The sequence below is a fragment of the Apodemus sylvaticus genome, chromosome 5, assembly GCF_947179515.1.
Source record: "Apodemus sylvaticus chromosome 5, mApoSyl1.1, whole genome shotgun sequence".
Taxonomy (NCBI): domain Eukaryota; kingdom Metazoa; phylum Chordata; class Mammalia; order Rodentia; family Muridae; genus Apodemus; species Apodemus sylvaticus.
Genome location: NC_067476.1, coordinates 67,965,145 through 67,985,051, shown reverse-complemented (window position 1 = coordinate 67,985,051; position 19,907 = coordinate 67,965,145). Strand labels below are relative to the sequence as shown.

Here is a 19,907-nt window from a genome sequence, read left to right as displayed (position 1 = left end):
GTGTGGGATCTTAAAGGAGAGAGTTTTGTGGGCAGCATTTGTCTGAGCAAACTCAGAGTACCCTAATATTTTCTAGACCTCCGTGAAATGAGGGAAACTTTAGTATTCTCACCGTAAGTAATTTTATATTGAATTAAATTGGGAAATAAACACTACATGAATTTATCTATATAGGGTAGAAATTAAAAAACAACTTTTCGTTGTATACTTCTGAGTGTAAAGTCATACCTTCAGAATGAGAACTCTTACGTTCTAGTTTCAGTTCATCAAATTGTCAGTCAATTCAGTTTCACATTTTACTAATTATTTTTAGTCTATTAATGTTTCACGTGAAAATTGTGAAAAGGAAAGAAATTATTACATCAAATTTCTATCATCATAAAATTCTTTTTTATTTTTCATGTTTAACAAGATGTCAACTTGTACCTATTTTTTATAGCTAAAACCTTGAAACACCATGCAAATATAACTCTTTAATAGGACTGGTGGTCTGCCTTCTGTTTGCTGTGAATTTCACCTTTCCTTTTAAAAATAGTAGTGCTTAATGTAGAAATTATGCAACAAATATTTAAAACAAGTGAAAATTGTGCTATGTATGTAAGAGTAGATGAAATTAAAGTAATTCCACATATGCATCTACAATTAATGCCTCCTTGGAAATAGAAAGTCAATATTCTCAATTATAGTGTCAGTGGATTTATAAACCATATGCGATGCTCACACTGAGAGGGATGATGCAAAATAGACTGCTTATTTTGTTTTGCTTTGGGTAATAGTTTTATCTTCTTATTCTTATTCTGTTTTTGATTAGTATGATTTTCAAGCTCTGAATACAGAGTCACCATAAAATCTTCTGTGGGACAGAGAAACAATATAAAGCTTAACTGTAGAACAGGGCGGAGGATCAAGAATAAGGTGAACAAAAAAGGGCTAAAACATTGTATGAAAGTTTAATTAAAAGTAATAAAATAAATCTTTATTAGTAAGAAAAGAACATTAAGCATGATAATAATTACACAAAGACACATTAGGTAATAATAAAACATGTTAATGAAAGAACAGAATCATTGTATCAGTGAATATTAATTTGGAGTTCTGTCTCTGAGTAGATGATCATTGAAAGTGGTCATTGAAACAACATACCTTATTTTTATTAACTAGAATGTGAATTAACATCCAGTAAAAAATGAAAAATGGAAACAATGTTTATTATGGACAGATTTAGTACTTGATAATACAGTTTATCACGTTTTTAATTTCTTCGATGATACTGAGGCATTAGGTATGAAACTATTTTCAGTTTGTATATGAGACTATAGACAATAACAGCAAAATAATTGAACTTCTGGTTGAATCATGCCCACAGATGGAACATTTAGACAACAGTGCTGTGAATAACGAAACTTCAGTGAATCAGTTTCTCTTACTGGGGTTCTCTGATGTTCCTAACCTGCAATCATTTCTGTTTGGGATGTTTTCCATAATGTATGTGGTTATTTTAATAGGAAACAGCTTTATACTCGTCATAGCCAGAGTTGATCCTGCACTACAAAAACCCATGTATTATTTCCTGGCCAATTTTTCATTTCTTGAAATTTGTTATGTATCAGTCACCCTTCCCAGAATTCTCTACAATCTTTGGACACAAGATAGAAGAATTGGTCTCCTGGCCTGTGCTATTCAAATGTTTTTCTTCCTAATTCTGGCAGCCACTGAATGTTTCCTGCTGGCTGTGATGTCCTATGACCGCTATGTGGCCATCTGCAACCCTCTGCACTATCCTCTGGTCATGAACCCAACAAAATGCACTCAGCTGGCAGCAGGCTCCTGGCTTGGAGGCATCCCAGTCCAGATAGGACAAACTTGCCGAATATTCTCTCTACATTTCTGCAATTCTAATATAATAGAGCACTTCTTCTGTGATGTTCCCCCAATTCTCAAGATGGCCTGTGGGGACACTTCAATGCATGAGCTCTCTGTTTATTTAGTGGCTATGTTTTTTGTTGCCTCCCCTTTTATGTTGATACTTGCCTCCTATAGCAAAATCATTGCCACCATTCTAAAGTTGCCAACAGCCACAGGACGGGCAAAAGCTTTCTCGACTTGTTCTTCACATCTGGTGGTAGTGGTTTTATTTTTTGGATCAGCTACCATTAACTACTTGAGGCCAAAGTCTATTCATTCTGTAGGAACTGATGAATTACTCTCTCTGTTTTACACAATTGTGACTCCCATGTTCAACCCCCTTATATACAGCCTCAGGAACAAGGATGTGATTGCAGCACTAAGAAGGCTTTTAGTTAGATTTTAGACCCATCGACATAGGTGCAACTGAATAACCAACTTCTTCCACACTCATGAGAACTATATTAACTGTGGAGATTCCATTTTACATTATAACTGTGTCTATACTATCATGTGTATTTATGTATTAAATTTAATATATTTTAATTAAAAATAGAATTCCTTTTCCCTTTTGTATTTCTCCTTTAAATTCTATAATGTCTCTTCCACCTCTCCCATGTTACTTATATTACCTTCCTCTCAAAAACTCTGGCCATTTTTCTTTGATTGTTATTGGGATGTTGATTTATAAAGGAAAGACAGATAAAGCTGTAGATACAGATCAATTTAGATAGATAGATAGATAGATAGAGAGAGAGAGAGATAGAGAGAGATAGAGATAGATAACGATAGATAGATTAGATATTAATGCCACCTTCTAAATCTATGGTTTGTGTGTGTGTTTACATGCATACAATTTAGGGCACTAGTCACCATTTATTGTTGTCCTCTGTCTGAGGCTAGAACTCCAGGAGATTGTTGCTGTTCTATGTTGACATGTCCACTGGTGTTACCATTATGTTGATTTTGTTTCTGTAGCCATTTCTACAAGACGCTGCTTTATTATAGCAACGTTTTGGGTATCCTGCCTTTTAAAATCTCTTTACTCCGTACTTTATTATGTTCTCAGACACAATGTTTGTAGCGTGGATGTATCCCTTGGGTCTGAAATCTCTACTTTTTGTTTTTTGAGTTTTGGGGAGGGTTTCATTTCTTTGTTATGTTCAGTTGTTTTCTGTAGTTCCTATTTGCTTTAAAGAGAGACTGCTTTTGATGAGGATTCATGCCTATACTTACTCAGAGTTTTAGAGTTAAGATATTGAATATAATATGTATATGTTGGACTACAAAAGTAGAGGTATTAGATTCTTTCCTAAGTCTCTAAGAAACTGACTACATTTTCTGGACTAGAAATAAATTTTCTACTGTTGAATGGATAATAAATCTTATTAGTGACTGATTTCCAACAACATGGGAGTATCACTTAATTCACCTTTATACATATCACGACATACTAGTAATTGTGATTCATAGATGTTGAAACTGTGATTGTTTAATTGTTTCTCTCCTCTGAAAGCTTGTATAGAACCCAGACATTCAGACCTCAAAAGTTTTTAGACTTGATCTAGCTCAAATCTTAATGGATCTCTTAGTTGTGACCACTGAAGGACTATGGATAATAATATTAGCTGTTCAATATTAGTCTAGCTGGAAATAAAATTCTGCAGATTATCCTCCCTAATGCTATAAATATTTGACCAATTTTTGGGGAGCTATTAATTATTTCTAGAAATTCTACATTTCAACTCATTTGTATCCCTAAAACAAAACAAAAAAACAAAACAAAACAAACAAAAAACATAAAGCTAACCACAGATACACAAAAAGAAAGCCTAAATGTGATGAAAATTTTAGTTTCTCTATAAACACAGAATATGGCAAGAAGGTACTTTTGTTTTAATTTCAGGTATGGCATATGGGGCTACTTTAGATTATCCACAGCAGTTGATAAATTTTTGCCTTGTGCTATAGCAGGGGCATGATTTTGTCATCAGCATGCCTAGTTTACAACGAAGTAAACAGGTTTGGAAAATGAAACAAAAGAAAGGGACATTATTTGGATGGATATATATATATATATATATATATATATATATATATATATATATATATATATATAATGTACATTAAAGTTAAGTATTAAATTTTTTTATTTTAATTGATCAATTTACAAATTAAAATATGAGTCAAACCTATCACAAAACAAAACGAACAAATGATAGACAAATTTTACATATATATATATAACAAGGAGAGAATAAAAGAAAAATTCAGAAGAATTGAAAGATATATTCATGGTAACCCCTCCTATTCTTAATTTTTAAATATTCCTATATTTCAACTTAGCAATATGTGTTACTGCTTATACACTGGGAAGTGATGGGAAAAGAAAGTTGTTATAAAAAGTGCAAAACAGGAGCCAGGGCTGAGAGGAGGGAGGGAGAGGAGGTGGACGAGGCACTGGGCCACAGGATTGTCAATATTTAAACAGAGCACATCATGCATGAGTACACAGCAGTAGTCCTTGGTTCAGGAGGGATGGGGACGTCTACTCTGACAGTTCAGTTTGTTCAGGGAATTTTTGTTGAAAAATATGACCCAACGATAGAAGGTTCTTACAGAAAGCAAGTCAAAGTAGATTGCCAACATTGTATGCTGGAAATTCTGGACACTGAAGGAACAGAGCAATTTAAAGCAGTGAGGGATTTGTATATGAAGAATGGCCCAGGACTTGCACTAGTTTATTCAATTACAACTCAGTCTATGTTTAATGAAATACAAGACTTGAGAGAATAGATTTTATGGGTTAAAGACACAGAAGATGTTTCAATGATTTTAGTTGGCAATAAATGTGGGCCGGACGATGAGCCAGCAGTTGGCAAAGAACAAGGCCAGGATTTGGTAAGACAGTGGTGTAACTGTGCCTTTTTAGAGTCTTCTGCAAAGTCAAAGATCAACATTAATGAGATAATTTATGACCTGGTCATACAGATAAATAAAAAAGACCAGTGGAAAAGAAGATGCCTAAGAAGAAATCATGTCATCTGCTCTAAACCAGAAATCAGCAGCAGCTCTGAGCCAGACTGCAGAATGAAGAATTGTTGCCTATTTGGAAATTGCCATCATTCCAGACTTCAAAAACTAAATCTAAAGAGGCTTCTCCTGATTTATATATTATGTGAAGAATTTAGATCTTATATTTGTTTGCACAAGTTCCCTGGAGACAAAGCTGCTCTGTGTATATCTCTTGGAAATAAGACACAGCCTTTCTCCTTTGCGAAATCAAGAATAACAGATGTGAAATAAGATATTTGACTCTAATACAATTACACAGAAGAGCATGGATGCATTTCAAATGTTAGGTGCTACTACTGTAATCAAATGATTTCATATTGACATTTTTATCATGACTCCTCCCTGTCAAGCACTTAAAAGTTGAACCATCATACTTTATATCTGTAATGATGTAGATTATGAAATCTCCTCTCAAACTCATTGCAGCAAAAAACTTTTTTGTGTCATTGACTTTGTTTTATATTTAAAATTAAGAAAATATCATCTGCCATTATATTCTAATTAAAATTTTCTGTGCATAATGTTTTGGAAAATTGGGTCTTTTATAGAGAAAAACTGGCATAACTTGTTTTTATTACTTTCAAAGCTAAAATATATAATATACTAAACCAACTCTAATATTGCTTCTTGTGTTTTACTGTGAGGTTAAATTACAGCTTTTATGTATGATTAAATTTTAGTGCATTTTCAAAGAAATGTACAAAACAATAGAAAAATGAGAAAGATAAAAAAGAAGAATGGAAAAATGATGTTAGAAAAAATATACAAGCCAGATATCAAGGAAATATACATAAAACACGTAGCCAGGGCTGTGGTGGCGCACGCTTGTAATCCCAGTACTCTGGGAAGCAGAGGCAAGCGAATTTCTGAATTCGAGGCCAGCCTGGTCTACAGAGTGAGCTCCAGGACAGCCAGGGCTATACAGAGAAACCCTGTCTCAAAAAAAAAATTTGAAAAACTAAATAAATAAATAAATAAATAAATAAATAAATAAAACATGTAATGTTTTCTTGTATTGATTACATAGATTAATAATCATACTTTGTTTCCCTACATTAAATAACAAGAGCAAAAAAATTCTCAGGGCTGAAATTTAAATCAATGAAATTATACCATGGTAGCCTTGACCCTAATGATTTCTGTTTCATTTAGCTTTAATTCAAATACTCTTAGACTTACTATCAAATTTCATTAGATAACTTTTGCTACTAGAGAAGAATGAGGTATTTTAGTTCTTAGTATTGTTTTCAATTTTCAAAAAGTCATTTAACTATCATAGTGTAGATATGAAGATATAGAGTGAGGTACAAATATAAATATATATTTGTATATTCCTGTATTCACAGATTCCCTCCAGAAGACACATGCACAAATACATGAAGTCACGAATCCTTTTAGAAACAAACATTTTGTCTTTTTTACTTCCTCCTTTTCTTCTCCTCATGCTCTTTCTTCTCCTTATTCCTAAAGTGCCATGTGAATTCAATTTTTATTTTTAATATAGCAATAAATTACATTTAATTTTCCTTTTCCTTCTACTTACATCCCCATTCTCTTTCAAGTTCATTGCTATATTTTTTACTAATTTTATTACATATAAGTGTATGTGTAAATATATATGCAAGCATATATATATATATATATATATATATATATATATATATATATATATATATATATATCCAAGTAATCTACAGAGTTCACATTGCTTTTCTGCTGCATACTTCAGTACAATTTTGAACTGAACAGGAAGTAGTTGTTTCTTTTTTCACTGTATTATTATTCCCTTCTTTCTTCTCCTTACAGATTTATGTGTATCATAGAATATATATGAAGATATATATTTTGTAGAAGGTTTAATTTTTTCAAGAGTATGGGAATTGTTTGTATTTAGTAAATTAAAATAGTTCTAAGCAAAGGAATGCAAAAAATCCTAAAAATATTTTAATCAACTTTATAACCTGATCCAAAATATATATTGTACACATTAATATGGGTAGACTGACAAAACATATTCTAACAACTAATAGTTAAATAACAATTTGTCTAAGAAATCTCTTTAAGCATTATCCCTTTCGAACATTTGACTCAATGAAACAACAATATAGTAAATGGGTGAATGGCATGACAAAGAGCCTTAATATTATTAGGTAATGACCTAAATGTAAGGAAAAACACATGACTTGCAGTTATACAAATATTTTAATATCTAGGATTTAGCCACATTAGTTCATACTGTATCATTCAAAATTAATTACTATACAGTCTTCCATCATTTGGAAGGATGACAGCATGTGGACAAGTGGACACGCATGTTTCTTAACCGTGATTTCTCTAATCAAAATCTCAATGTTTGTATAAATTAATTACAACTTCTAACAGTCATCTAATCTTTTCATTCATTTATTATGTGATCATGTGTTTATATGCCTTGTTGGGGATTTTACCAAAGTCGTGGTTATGAATTGGGGGGTCAGTCTGAGGGAGTCATTGATGGTGCACTCCTTCTATGAGTAGGCAGCCTTCTGGACTACCACATCTGAATGCATTTAGTGTTAAATCTTGAGAATACTAGCTCAACAAATGTGGTCTAGCTAGGAAGTAAATTTTAAATCCTGTCTTCCCAGTTGCTGTAGATTTATGACTAGTTTTTGATAAGCTATTGTTACTTGAAATTATACAAACATTTTCTAGTTCAAATAGTCTATGTAGGACCATAGACAGATGTCCTTATAGTTTTGTCAATTGAGGTAAAGTGTATCCATCCTCAACAATATATTTTTGAATAAGAGACTCATGTTGAAGATGTCAAACTGTCTTTGGATTTGTGATGATAGAAAGTGCATTTTAAAATACTCCAAAACAGGACACAATTTCAGATATGATAAATTGCTTTACCATATATAAAATGCAGTTACATTTACACAGGCTATTCACTGTAAATATTTTGTCATCTGGTGGTCCCTTACCTCAATAAATATTATCTCTGAAAAAGTGATTCAGTTACTAGATGTTCCTTTTCAATAGTGAAGCCTTATTTTCAGTCTTCAGTACTGTAAATGTGTAGTGACCAGTTTCTTATATTTTCTCTTATATTAACTCTGAATAATAACAAAACCAAATACTGACAATACGCATAAGGAGTGGTATTTCTATTTTTATTTAATTTGAGGTTCATTGTATATTAAATTCATGACTTACAGGAAAACAGTGTTCTCTACAATTAGAAATTAACATGGGAAAGAAGTTGTCCCCAAGGTAGAGAACATGCTTTGTTATGTGGAATAGTGTGTTATGAGAGTAGAATATATTTGGAAGAAGTTTGGTCTCTGTTTCAAATAAAGACATTTAAGCTTAGAAACACAAACCTCTTTATCATTTTAGTGTTGTATGTCAACAAGTCAAGGTAAGAATTATAATTCAACTAATTATAAAGAGAATTGACTAATTTGATTGATAACAAAATTATATACCTGGATTTTTATATTTTAATAACATCAAAAGAATAAAATTACACAAAGTAACTACATTTTTTAATTATTTATTTTTTGTTAAATATGAAGCAGGATTTTAGTTTAGCATTATATTTTTGTATTATACTTTTATTTTAATATTCAGAGAAAACAATATTTACAAACCATTTTATTATGCAAAACTAATGTATGAAACATCATGCTCACCAATATCAATATGATATATGCTAAAGTATATCAAGTCATTATTTTATTAAGCATATGTTTAAGTGGGTCAATGATATATCATAATATTCTATCTACAATAAAAAATGAAATGTTTGAATGAAGACTATTGACATAAGCCTGACACCTACTATTATTTAAATACCTCCTGATGGCAGTGTTAATATCTATCAGAAAGGATTCTTCATATATTATAGAAATATTAGCATAGCTTCACTTGGTTAATTTTGCCATAGGAAAAGTCATCTAAATTAATGCAACCATGTGTGTATGTGTGTGTGTGTGTATGTGTGTGTACAGTTTGTGTGTATGTATATGTATATAAATAATAGCATACTTATATATGTTTATCAAAGGATTTAATTAATTATACAATATGCATAACAATAATTATTGTTTCAAAGATCACAACAGCTAAAACTCAAAAACATATTTGAGTAAAACTAAATGACTATGGGTATTGGGAATTTCTAATGCCTGTATTTACTTGAAATTTCTACTGAATTAATTTCTCAGTATAAGAATGAGTATCAAAATGTTTTCAAATGGCTGACATACACACGCATACACAGATACACAGGAGAGAGAGAGAGAGAGAGAGAGAGAGAGAGAGAGAGAGTAATGCCAGATTATTTGGAAGATTTGTTTTAGCAATTTGTAAACAAAATGCCTACAGGAGCTGAGGAAAGAGACTGGAGGTAGAGTAGTACTGGCCTAGCAACTAAAAAGCTATGGTTTAGACTGTTGTACCATGAGAAAATAAAACTGCAGAGTAAGTGCTATTTGTAAAAATCTTCAATTACTACATCTTTTTATTTACATTCACTTTCAAACCAAGAAATTTATAGTTGTGAAAAATATTAATTTTCATTATATAGATATTCCATTGAACTTCCAAATGTTTTAAGTGCAAAATTGCATTTCATAAAATCTGGTGCTGAGTTGATCATTAATGAAATGGCACATAAAGACAACGAGGAGAATAAAAAGGAGTTAGAGATCACATTAAGACACGTGCGAAAACGACACTAAATATATTTTCTTAAGTTAATTTTTTAAATGGATAAAGAATATTTAATCAGAATGAATTGTTTTGTGATAATCTTAGAAAACAATTTTAGAAGAAAATTAAAGAACCAACTGAAAATTGAATCATTGATTCAGAATTTTTTACTTTAGACATTTAGATAATCATTTAAAAGTAGCATGTTTCATTGTGCCATTAAAAAGAATAGAAATTATGTCAGAGGGTGGACAAAATACAGAAGCAGTTTCTTTAAAGATATATTCAATGACAAAGTATAAATGTCATGACAAACTCTGAGTTCATTGGTCATATACACACACGTAAATTTTAAACAGAATGAAGAAAAAATATTATTGCTTCAGTTTCTGAATGATATATCAAGGATGAGATTAAGGAAGTGTACTTTGATTGAATCATTCCCACAGATGAAACACACAGACATCAGGGAAGAAGACAATGCTTCCACAGTGACACAGTTTCTTCTGCTTGGATTTTCTGATCTTCCCAACCTCCAGAGCTTTCTGCTTGGGGTATTCTCCATAATGTACTTGATTATACTAATTGCAAATAGCTTCATCATTGTGATAACCAGGCTTGATCCTGCACTACAGAAACCCATGTATTTTTTCCTAGTCAACTTTTCTTTTCTGGAAATCTGTTATGTATCAGTCATTCTCCCTAGGATTCTGTACAGCATTTGGACCCAAGACAGAAATATTTCTTTTCTGGCCTGTGCCATACAAATGTGCTTCTTCCTAATGCTGGCAGCCACTGAAAGTATTCTTCTGGCTGTGATGTCCTATGACCGCTATGTGGCCATCTGTAATCCTCTGCACTATCCTCTGGTCATGAACCCAAGAAAATGCAGGCAGCTGGCAGCAGGGTCCTGGCTCGGTGGCATGCCATTCCAGCTTGGGCAAACCTGTCAAATATTCTCTCTAGATTTCTGTAACTCTAACCAAATAGACCACTTCTTCTGTGACATACCCCCTGTACTTAAACTGGCCTGTGGAGACACTTCTATTAATGAGATGTATGTCTATGTAGTGGCTATCTTGCTTGCTGCAATCCCTTTTATACTAATACTGACATCGTACAGCAAAATCATTGCCACCATCCTGAGGCTGCCAACTGCAGAAGGAAGAGCAAAAGCCTTCTCCACATGTTCTTCGCACCTAGTGGTGGTGGTTTTGTTTTTTGCCTCAGCATCTATTACCTACTTAATGCCAAAATCAACCCATTCTGCAGTAAGTGACAAATTCCTTTCTCTTTTCTACACCATTGTTACCCCCATGTTCAATCCCATGATATACAGCCTTAGGAACAAAGAGGTGATTGCAGCTCTGAGAAGATTGTTGCTTAGAACATAGTATCATGGTGTTCTACTCAAGTGACAGAATTACAAACCCAAGTCTCCCTCACAGACTTCCCATATGTTCTTTTACTCTGAGATTCTATTCACCCCCCTGCTAGGAACTGGCTTTGTTAGTTTGAAAGCTCATATAACATCACTTTGCTTAGAAATACACTCAATGAATGGATATATTGTTGATGTTGTATGCTAATGAAACATTTATCAATTCAATTTATTCTTTGACATTTTTTTCCATGGGAGTAATGCATCCTTTATTCCTATCAAAACCCAATTGCTCCATCCAAATCCTTCTCTACATATAGGTATTTATTTTGTTTCATGACCCATGAATCTTTTCTGAGATCCTGTGTGTGACAAGTTTAAATGTATTATGGATCCTTTATTGAAGGAACTACCTCCTGCTCTAGCTGAATTTTTAGTTGGTAGTATTCCTGACAGCAGAGTAGATTTCCTTCTCAAATTCATAACGTATTCTTGACAAGGCAAGTTTAATTCAGGTCCAGTGAACTGAAGAACATCAGCTGCTGTGAGTTCATTTCTCACTTACTACAAATAGTTTATGCAGCCACATATCTGCATGAAAAAGTGAGCCGAACCAGTCTGTTTTCATGTGACATATTTATAATTCTAAATTACTTATTTTAATTATCTCCCTTATCTTCACATATATTTTCTGTTATTATTTTGTTTTGTACTATATCTGACATAATATAATGTTATATCAAATATTTCTTAAAGCATAGATTAAGTTAATTGTCGAAGTAATGAAACTTTCTATATCCTGACAGATTTTTTTGGTAAACTGAGAGACTATAAACAATGAAATTGAAAGCAAAATTTAACCAATGATGTGTCTCTGTTACGTTACTGCATTCACAGAACTCTATAATCTTCTATGAACTTACTTTCAAATCCTAGGATGCCTATATTGTATTCATTTATTTTACATCTACACTATAAATTATTATAGATATTATAGAATTTGACTCATAATGTCATGTCCAACTTTATTTGGAATATATTGTTTCTTTCTCATTCTATACACACACAAAATGGCATTTTTAAATCTTTTTTAATTTAATTTAATTTTATCATATATTTGCTTTATTTACATTTCAAATGACATGCACTTTCCTCATTACCCCTCTTAAAACCCCCCTGCCTATTCTGCCTGCCCCTGCTTACCAAGCCCCACTTTCCACTTCCCTGACCTGGAATTCCCCTACACTGGGGCATCAAACCTTTGCAGGACCAAAGGCTTGTCCTCTCATTGATGTCTGAAAAGGCCATCCTGTGCTACATCTGCAGCTGGAGCCATGGGTCCCTCCATGTGTACTCTTTGGTTGGTGGTTTAGTCTGGGAGCTCTGGGGTGTGCTGGTTGGTACTTATTATTGTTCCTCCTATGGGGCTGCAAACCTCTTCAGCTCCTTGGGTCCTTTTTCCAGCTCCTCACAATGGCATATATTACTTGTCTTTGGTACTAATTTACATATTTAATATACTCCTAATTCCCTCTCCCTCTCGCTCTCTTTCCCTCTCCCTCTTTTTCTCTCCCTCTCCCCCTCTCTCTCTTTCTCTTTCTCTCTCTCTTTTTCTGTCTCTGTATAATAAGGATACATGCTCCACTATGTTCATAGCAGTCCTATTTATAATTGCCAGAAGCTGGAAAGAACCCAGGTATCCCTCAACAGAAGAGTGGATGCAAAAAATGTGGTATATATACACAATGGAGTACTATTCTGCCATTAGAAACAATGAATTCATGAAATTCTTAGGCAAATGGATGGAGCTGGAGAACATCATACTAAGTGAGGTAGCCCAGACTCAAAAGATGAGTCATGGTATGCACTTACTAATAAGTGGATATTAACCTAAAAAACTGGAATACCCAAAACAAAATCCACACATCAAATGAGGTACAAGAAGACTGGAGGAGTGGCCCCTTGTTCTGGAAAGACTCAGTGAAGCAGTATTCGGCAAAACCAGAACAGGGAAGTGGGAAGGGGTGGGTGGGAGGACAGGGGGAGAGAAAGGGGCTTATGGGACTTTCGGGGAGTGGGGGGCTAGAAAAGGGGGAAACCATTGGAAATGTAAATAAAAAATATTTCGAATAAAAAATATTTAAAAAAAAGAAAGTCAATTTTATCTGATATTAGAATGGCTACTCTGGCTCATTTCCTGAGACCATTGGCTTGTAAAATTGTCTTCCAGCCTTTTACTCTAAGGTAGTTTTTGTCTTTGACATTGAGGTGTGTTTCCTGTATGCAGCAAAATGTAGGGTCCTGTTTCCTTATCCAGTCTGTTAGTCTATGTCTTTTTATTGGGGAGTTGAGTCCATTGACATTAAGAGATATTAAGGAATAGTGATTATTACTTCCTGTCATTTTTGATGTTATTTTTATATTTGAGTGGTTATCTTCTTTTGGGTTTGATGAAAGAAGGTAACTATCTTGCCTTTTCCAGGGTGTCATTTCCCTCCTTGTATTGGAGTTTTCCTCCTATTATTCTTTGTAGAGCTGGGTTTGTAGAAAGATATTGTGTAAATTTGGTTTTGTCATCGAATATCTTGGTTTCTCCATCTATTGTGATTGAGAGTTTTACTGGGTATAGTTGCCTTGGCTGACATTTGTGTTCTCTTAGAGTCTGCATGAGATCTGCCCAGTATCTTCTAGCTTTCATGGTCTCTGGTGAGAATTCTGGTATGATTCTGATAGGTCTTCCTTTATATCTTTTTCTTGGCCTTTTTCTCTTGCTGCCTTTAATATTCTTTCTTTGTTTAGAACATTTGGGGTTTTGATTATTATGTGACAAGAGGTATTTCTGCTCAGGTCCAGTCTATTTGGAGTTCTGTAGCATCTCTCTCTTTAAATTGGGAAAATTTTCTTCCATAATTTTGTTGAAGTTATTTTCTGGCCCTTTTAGCTGTAAATCTTCACTCTCATCTACACCTATAATCCTTAGGTTTGGTCTTCTCATTCTGTCCTGTATTTCCTGGATGTTCTGGGATACAAGCTTTTTGCATTTTGCATTTTCTTTGACTGTTGAGTCAATGGTTTCTATGGTATCTTCAGCATCTGCGATTCTTTCTTTCATCTCTTGTATTCTGTTGTTGATATTTGCATCTATGGCCCCTGATTTCTTCTCAAGGTTTTCTATCTCCAAAATTGTCTCCCTTTGTGATATCTTAGTTGTTTCTACTTTGAATTTTATATCCTGGATGGTTTTGCTTAGCTCCTTCACTTGCTTGTTTGTGTTTTCCTGTAATTCTTTAAGAGATTTTTGTGTTTCCTCTTTCATGACTTCTGCTGTTTGACTCACTTTCTCCTGCATTTCTTTAAGTTTTTTTTTGTTTCTTCTTTATTGGCTTCTGCCTCTTGAGCCTTATTTTCCTGAATTTCTTTAAGTGATTTTTTTGTTTCCATTTTATGGGTTTCTAGCTTATTCATGCTCCCCTGTATTTCTTTAAGAGATTCATTTATGTCCTTTTTGTGTTCTTCTAGCAGCATCGTGAACAGTGATTTTAAATCCAAATCTTGTTTTTCTGGCGTGTTTGTGTAACCAGGACTTGCTGATGTTGGAGAGTTTGGTTCAGACCCTGCCATATTGCCTAGATTTCTGTTAGTAGCGTTCCTGCATTTGCCCTTTGCTATCTTGTTATTTCTGGTGTTAGTTGGTCTTGTCTCTGGTTGGTATTTGTGCCTCCTGTGAGGTTATAGGGCTATTTCTGCATCACTGGATGGCTTGTTTTCCCCTGTTACAGATTGCTAATGTGCTGCCCTCCTCTTGGGTGCCCTTGCAGCTCTAGTGTGCCCCAGGTTGTCTGTGTGAACCTGGCGAAGCCTGCTTGCTCCTTCAGTGGGTGCTGATGGTTTATGCTGTGGGAACTTTTCTGAGTGCTGGTCACTCTGCTGGGCAGCCTATCTCTCAACCTGGTTGGTGCACACAAGGCTAGCCTAGCTGCTGAGGCCCCAGTCTAGGCAAAAGCCTGGCAGGCTAAGGCCTGAGCAAAGTTCTCCTTGGGCTATGACTGTTAATTGGTTCTGTCAGGTGGCCAGGAAGGCGGAGTGTGTGCATGCTCCCTGAGAGTACTTGGAAAGTCTGCTAGGCTAACAACCTCCTGGCCAGGTTGGCACACAGATGGCCCCCCAAACAGTACAGGCCAATGCCCATCTGGCTTAAACCCCCTCCCCCATGTAGCTTCTGTAGGGTGAAAAGCACTGTAAATCTGCCACCGCTTGCAGCCTGGCTGGCCAGCGAAGATCAGTGGTAGCGGGTACGCAAGGCCTGCCTGGACCCTGTCACCTTGGTTCCACTGCTGATAGCCCTTTTGCTGGACCAGCTGCCGCTGCTGCCTCCGCTACCGCCGCCGCTGCTGCTGCCGCTCACCTTTTTTCTTTGAGGTACCGAGTTGCAGTCTCCATGGACAGGAAAATGAACATAAAACATGTTTTTACATTTAAAAATATAGATTTGAAAGTGTTAATTAATTTTTTGTTTAATTTTTCAAGACAAGGTTTTATTGAATAGCCCTAGCTGGCCTAGAACTCACAAAGATCTACCTGCCTCTGCCTCCCAAGTGTTGGAATTAAAGGCGTGCACCACAACTGCCTGTCATGTTAATTAATTCCCTTTAAAGGATTCACCACATGTTGAAAAAGTTAAATAACACTGTAAGGATGCATTATTCCTAAAGAATAAAAAGGCACATTACATATTATAGTTATGACTTCAGCACTAAAATAAAAATGAACTAAATAACAATAAACAGATATAATATTTTTTCATTAAAAAAGGAGATAAGCTTGCGCACCATGTGCTCTTGATTCTGGAACCACCTGCAGGAAAGTGTTGCTGACATGGACCCAGTGGCCTCCCTATTCACTATCAGGTTCTTTCAAACCTTGCAGGTAGCAGCACAGAATGGAGCTAAATCAAGGGTAAGTGGAAAGTCTACATGTCTGTTTACTTTTCGAAAACTCAAGCCAGCCTGGTGAAATATTTTAAGATGAAGAATTAGGATAGCTGGAACAGCAGATAGGAGAAGCTCCTTCCGGGCATTAGTATAGACACCTCCTGTTTTCTTTTCTGCAGAACCGCTTAATTTTTGGAACTTCGTTTCTTTTCAGTACAGTCCTCACAGAGAAGCTTATTGTTGTCAATTAATAACTCCATAGATGTGAACCTGTAGAGACAGGACTGAACTGAGCATTCTTTAGAAGTGGTTACATAACTCCAAGAAAGAGTCTGAAAAAAGCATTTTGGGCACTGTGAAGCCTCATATGTTTTCCTTCTGAAAAACACAAATTATTTGGGACGTTTAGTGGCTGTTTTTCCTGGTGAAAATCTTTATTTCCAGTTACAGTGCTGCTTAAATGAAGTCCAGCAATCGCTTCCGCCATTTCCTCATCTGTATCTGCAGGAATCACCACTGGACAGGAGCTTGGTTGAGCTCTCGGGCTCGGAAGCCTCACTGTCCACATCCATGCTGCTTTCTAGGCTGGTGTCTTTCTCACTGCTGTCTGTGGGGCTTTCGTTCCGCGACATCTCAGTGCTGAGGGTGCTGGCAAACGGGCTGGCTTCCAAGTTTTCATTCTTAGGGTATGTAACAACAGTTTTCTTTTCTTCAGATGGCCATTTTCTTAAATGTTTTCTGTCATGATTTAGTTGAGTCTTATCTTTAGGTGAGGAAGGCTTCTTTGCAGCTCTGAGTTGATGGGTATTTTATATGTTTATATGTTAACGGTGCCCTTGTTATGCTCTTGGTCTGTTTCCTGTAAACTTCTGCATTTACTCATTTTCCCCAAAAGTACAGGTTTTGAAACCCTTACTTCTATGATAGGAAGTGAAATATCAATGAAGGGATCCTTTATGGTAGAGATGTTGGCACATCCTCGCACTTCTTAGCATGACTGTGCTAGTTAATTCACCAATAAAGATGCGATCTATGAAGTTCATCTTCACACCTTCCTTTCCATGGGCTTTGGCTTTTTTTCTAGTTTCATCAGCAGCAGTCTTGGTAGCTGGGTTGTTGAATGCTTTTAGAATGCTAGCTTGTGTCCTCTTCATTTCCTCAGTCCTCACTGCATCCAGCAAATGGTGCGGAAGCTCCTGACTGTCCTGTTGCTGGAAACCTTTTAATCGAGGAGCCTTCTGACAAAGCTGATTGAAAAGAACTTTGGGAGGGAGAGAGTGATCCCTTTTCAGCCTCCTTCATGCTGTGAAGAAACAGGAACAAGGCTGAAGTCAATGGTCCTGCGCTCGAAAGTTCCACCACTAACTGCTCCAGCTGTGGAGCCGATGAAAGAGAAATCTAGAATTTGGTGCCATCTTCTTTTTATCTCATTCATCAGTTCGAAAAGAATGTAAGTCTGAGCCAAGTTCTGAATGTCTACATTAAAAAAGCAAGTATTTCCTAAGTTTGTAATTCCTTTGACGGATGGCACAGCACAGCCTTTCCTTCCCTTCTTTATTTCACCTGCTTCACATATTTCTTCACAAAGTTTTATGATTCTAGAAAATGCACCTGTTTGTGTTTTAAAAACGTTTCTGGAGAAAACCAACTATCTGAGCCAAAACTTTCTTGTTGCAATGTGTCGATAATTTTTCATTACATTCATAACACCATATGACCCACATACTCAGGCTAATGACAACACAATGGGACTCTGTCACAGAGCTCTTGAAGCACCTCAGGGAATGCTGGCTTTCTGAGTTTTTACAGCATCCCTGAAAAACACACTTGAGGCACAACCAAACATCGGAAGGAAGTACTGGCTGTCCAGCACAGAATCTTCTCTCTTTCAAACACTCTGAGCAAACTGACCACAGAACCTCAGCTACTGCCTTCTTCACATGGTTCACACTGACAGCATAACTGATGTGCTGGCGTATTAGACCTACAGCAATGTCATCAGAAGAAGCTTCATCATGAGGTAGCAGCGGTCTTTTATTTCTTTTGGCTTTTTCAGGTAGATCTTTGGATGGATCCTTTACCCGCTTCTGTTATTTACTTTTTCAAAAACGTTCTCTCAGACTTACCCCGGTGATGGATGGACAGTTTCAAATCATCCTTCTAGCAGATGCAATGCATCTGAACACACTTCAGCCCATAATGTGGTAATTTCATGTAACCTTCGTTTACAAATTCCACCCGCCGGCCAGGCTGCAGCTTCCACATGCAGGAGCTTCTTTCTGCCAGGAACTGTATTTTAAGTGAATACATATTATTCACTAGAAAACAACTTTTGTGTATTCCTAAATCAGTCTATTGATTTTTACAACATATGATAACTTTTAAATAGTATTTTAAACAGATCACCATTCATTATAATAATTATTGCTTGCATGTGTACATAAATTATGATTTCTGTCCAGTGCTTCTAATATTATAAATGGTATATAGCTACATGCACTCTATTGAGGTAATTTAGGGGCTTGATAGAGCTACATGATGAGCTGTTTCCAGCATATGCAAAGTCATTGTTTAGGGTCTTCGCCCCAGGAAGAAAATGAAAAGATAAGATCTAGATTTAGGATTTTGATAAGTTATTAATTTAGGTTGTCATATTTAAATTAAACTCTATGAAAAATTTATGAGCTTTTGTTATTCCATTTTCAAATACTGTTGACACAAATGTATTAAATTATATTATTCCTACATGATACAACAAATTATGGCCTTCTGAGCCAGTTTTATTAATCATGTCAAACTTCTTTTATTGACAGTGAATATTATACATAATTTAATAGAATGTAACATTGAATGAATTGGAATTTATGTTAAATATTCAATTCATAGACATTGCAATAAAATGGCTTCAATTTTACAATAAAGTTTAATTGTGAAGAGCTATCATTCTAAAACTGATATTGGCAGAGAACTAAAAGTAAATAATTTTTGTTATTTTATTATACACATATTCAAAGGTATATTCAACAGCAAGTGCTCATGAAATGTTCTAGTAAAGCATTTAGATAATAATTACATCAGATTATCATAATAGGGTCTAAGTAAATAAAAGAAACGAAACAAAACAAAACAAAACACCTTTTAAGGGAAACTTTGACTGGAACTCATTCTACTGAACCACAATCGAGCTGAGAGAATGCTCCACAGATGTTTCTTATGACTAGAGAATAGTGCATAGGGTTGCACATAGCCACATAAAAGTCATTGGGCATCACAACCAGGCGGAAGTACTCTGTGGCTCCCAGGGTAAGAGTGAAGCACATTTTTGTAGCACAGACAATGAAAGAGATAGCTCTTCTTTGAGTCCTAAGATTAAAGAACATCCTGCGAAGATTAATAGACATATATCTCTAAAAAGGAAAAATTTCCAAAGAAAAAACTAATTAAATGACTTAAGCACTCTGGAAATCAGTCTGGCATTTCCTCAGAAAACTAAGTAAGATACTACCAAAGGATCCCGTTATAACACTCCTGGGCTTATACCCAGAGAATGCCCCAGCATGTAGTAAGGACTCATGTTCCACTATGTTCATAGCAGTCCTATTTATAATAACCAGAAACTGGAAAGAACCCAGATGTCCCTCAATGGAGGAATGGATACAAAAAATGTGGTATATTTAAACAATGGAATACTATTCAGTTATTAAAAACAAAGAATTCATGAAATTCTTAGGCAATGGGGTGGAACTGGAAAATGTCATCCTAATCGAGGTAAGCCAGTCACAAAAGAACACACATGGCATGCACTCACTGATTAGTTGATATTAGCCCAGAAGTTTAAAATACACAAGATACAATTCACATATCAAATGATGCTCAAGAAGAAGGAAGAACAAAATATGGATACTCTGGTACTT

At 35.2% G+C, this 19,907-nt stretch overlaps 2 protein-coding genes and 2 pseudogenes across 2 annotated transcripts; 3 read left to right on the top strand and 1 right to left on the bottom strand.

The window, feature by feature from the left end:
- Positions 1-1,366: 1,366 nt before the first annotated feature.
- Positions 1,367-2,311, top strand: LOC127684311 (olfactory receptor 10AG1-like). The gene has a single exon (XM_052181261.1). It carries the CDS (start codon positions 1,367-1,369, stop codon positions 2,309-2,311), a length of 945 nt encoding a protein of 314 aa, XP_052037221.1.
- A 2,093-nt stretch (positions 2,312-4,404) lies between these two features.
- LOC127684310 (ras-related protein Rap-1A-like) lies at positions 4,405-4,958 on the top strand (annotated as a pseudogene).
- Positions 4,959-10,121: 5,163 nt separating this feature from the next.
- Positions 10,122-11,075, top strand: LOC127684309 (olfactory receptor 10AG1-like). Its single transcript, XM_052181260.1, has one exon. It carries the CDS (start codon positions 10,131-10,133, stop codon positions 11,073-11,075), a length of 945 nt encoding a protein of 314 aa, XP_052037220.1. The 5' UTR covers positions 10,122-10,130.
- A 4,790-nt stretch (positions 11,076-15,865) lies between these two features.
- On the bottom strand, positions 15,866-19,373 carry LOC127684807 (ubiquitin carboxyl-terminal hydrolase 45-like; annotated as a pseudogene).
- Positions 19,374-19,907: the final 534 nt, after the last annotated feature.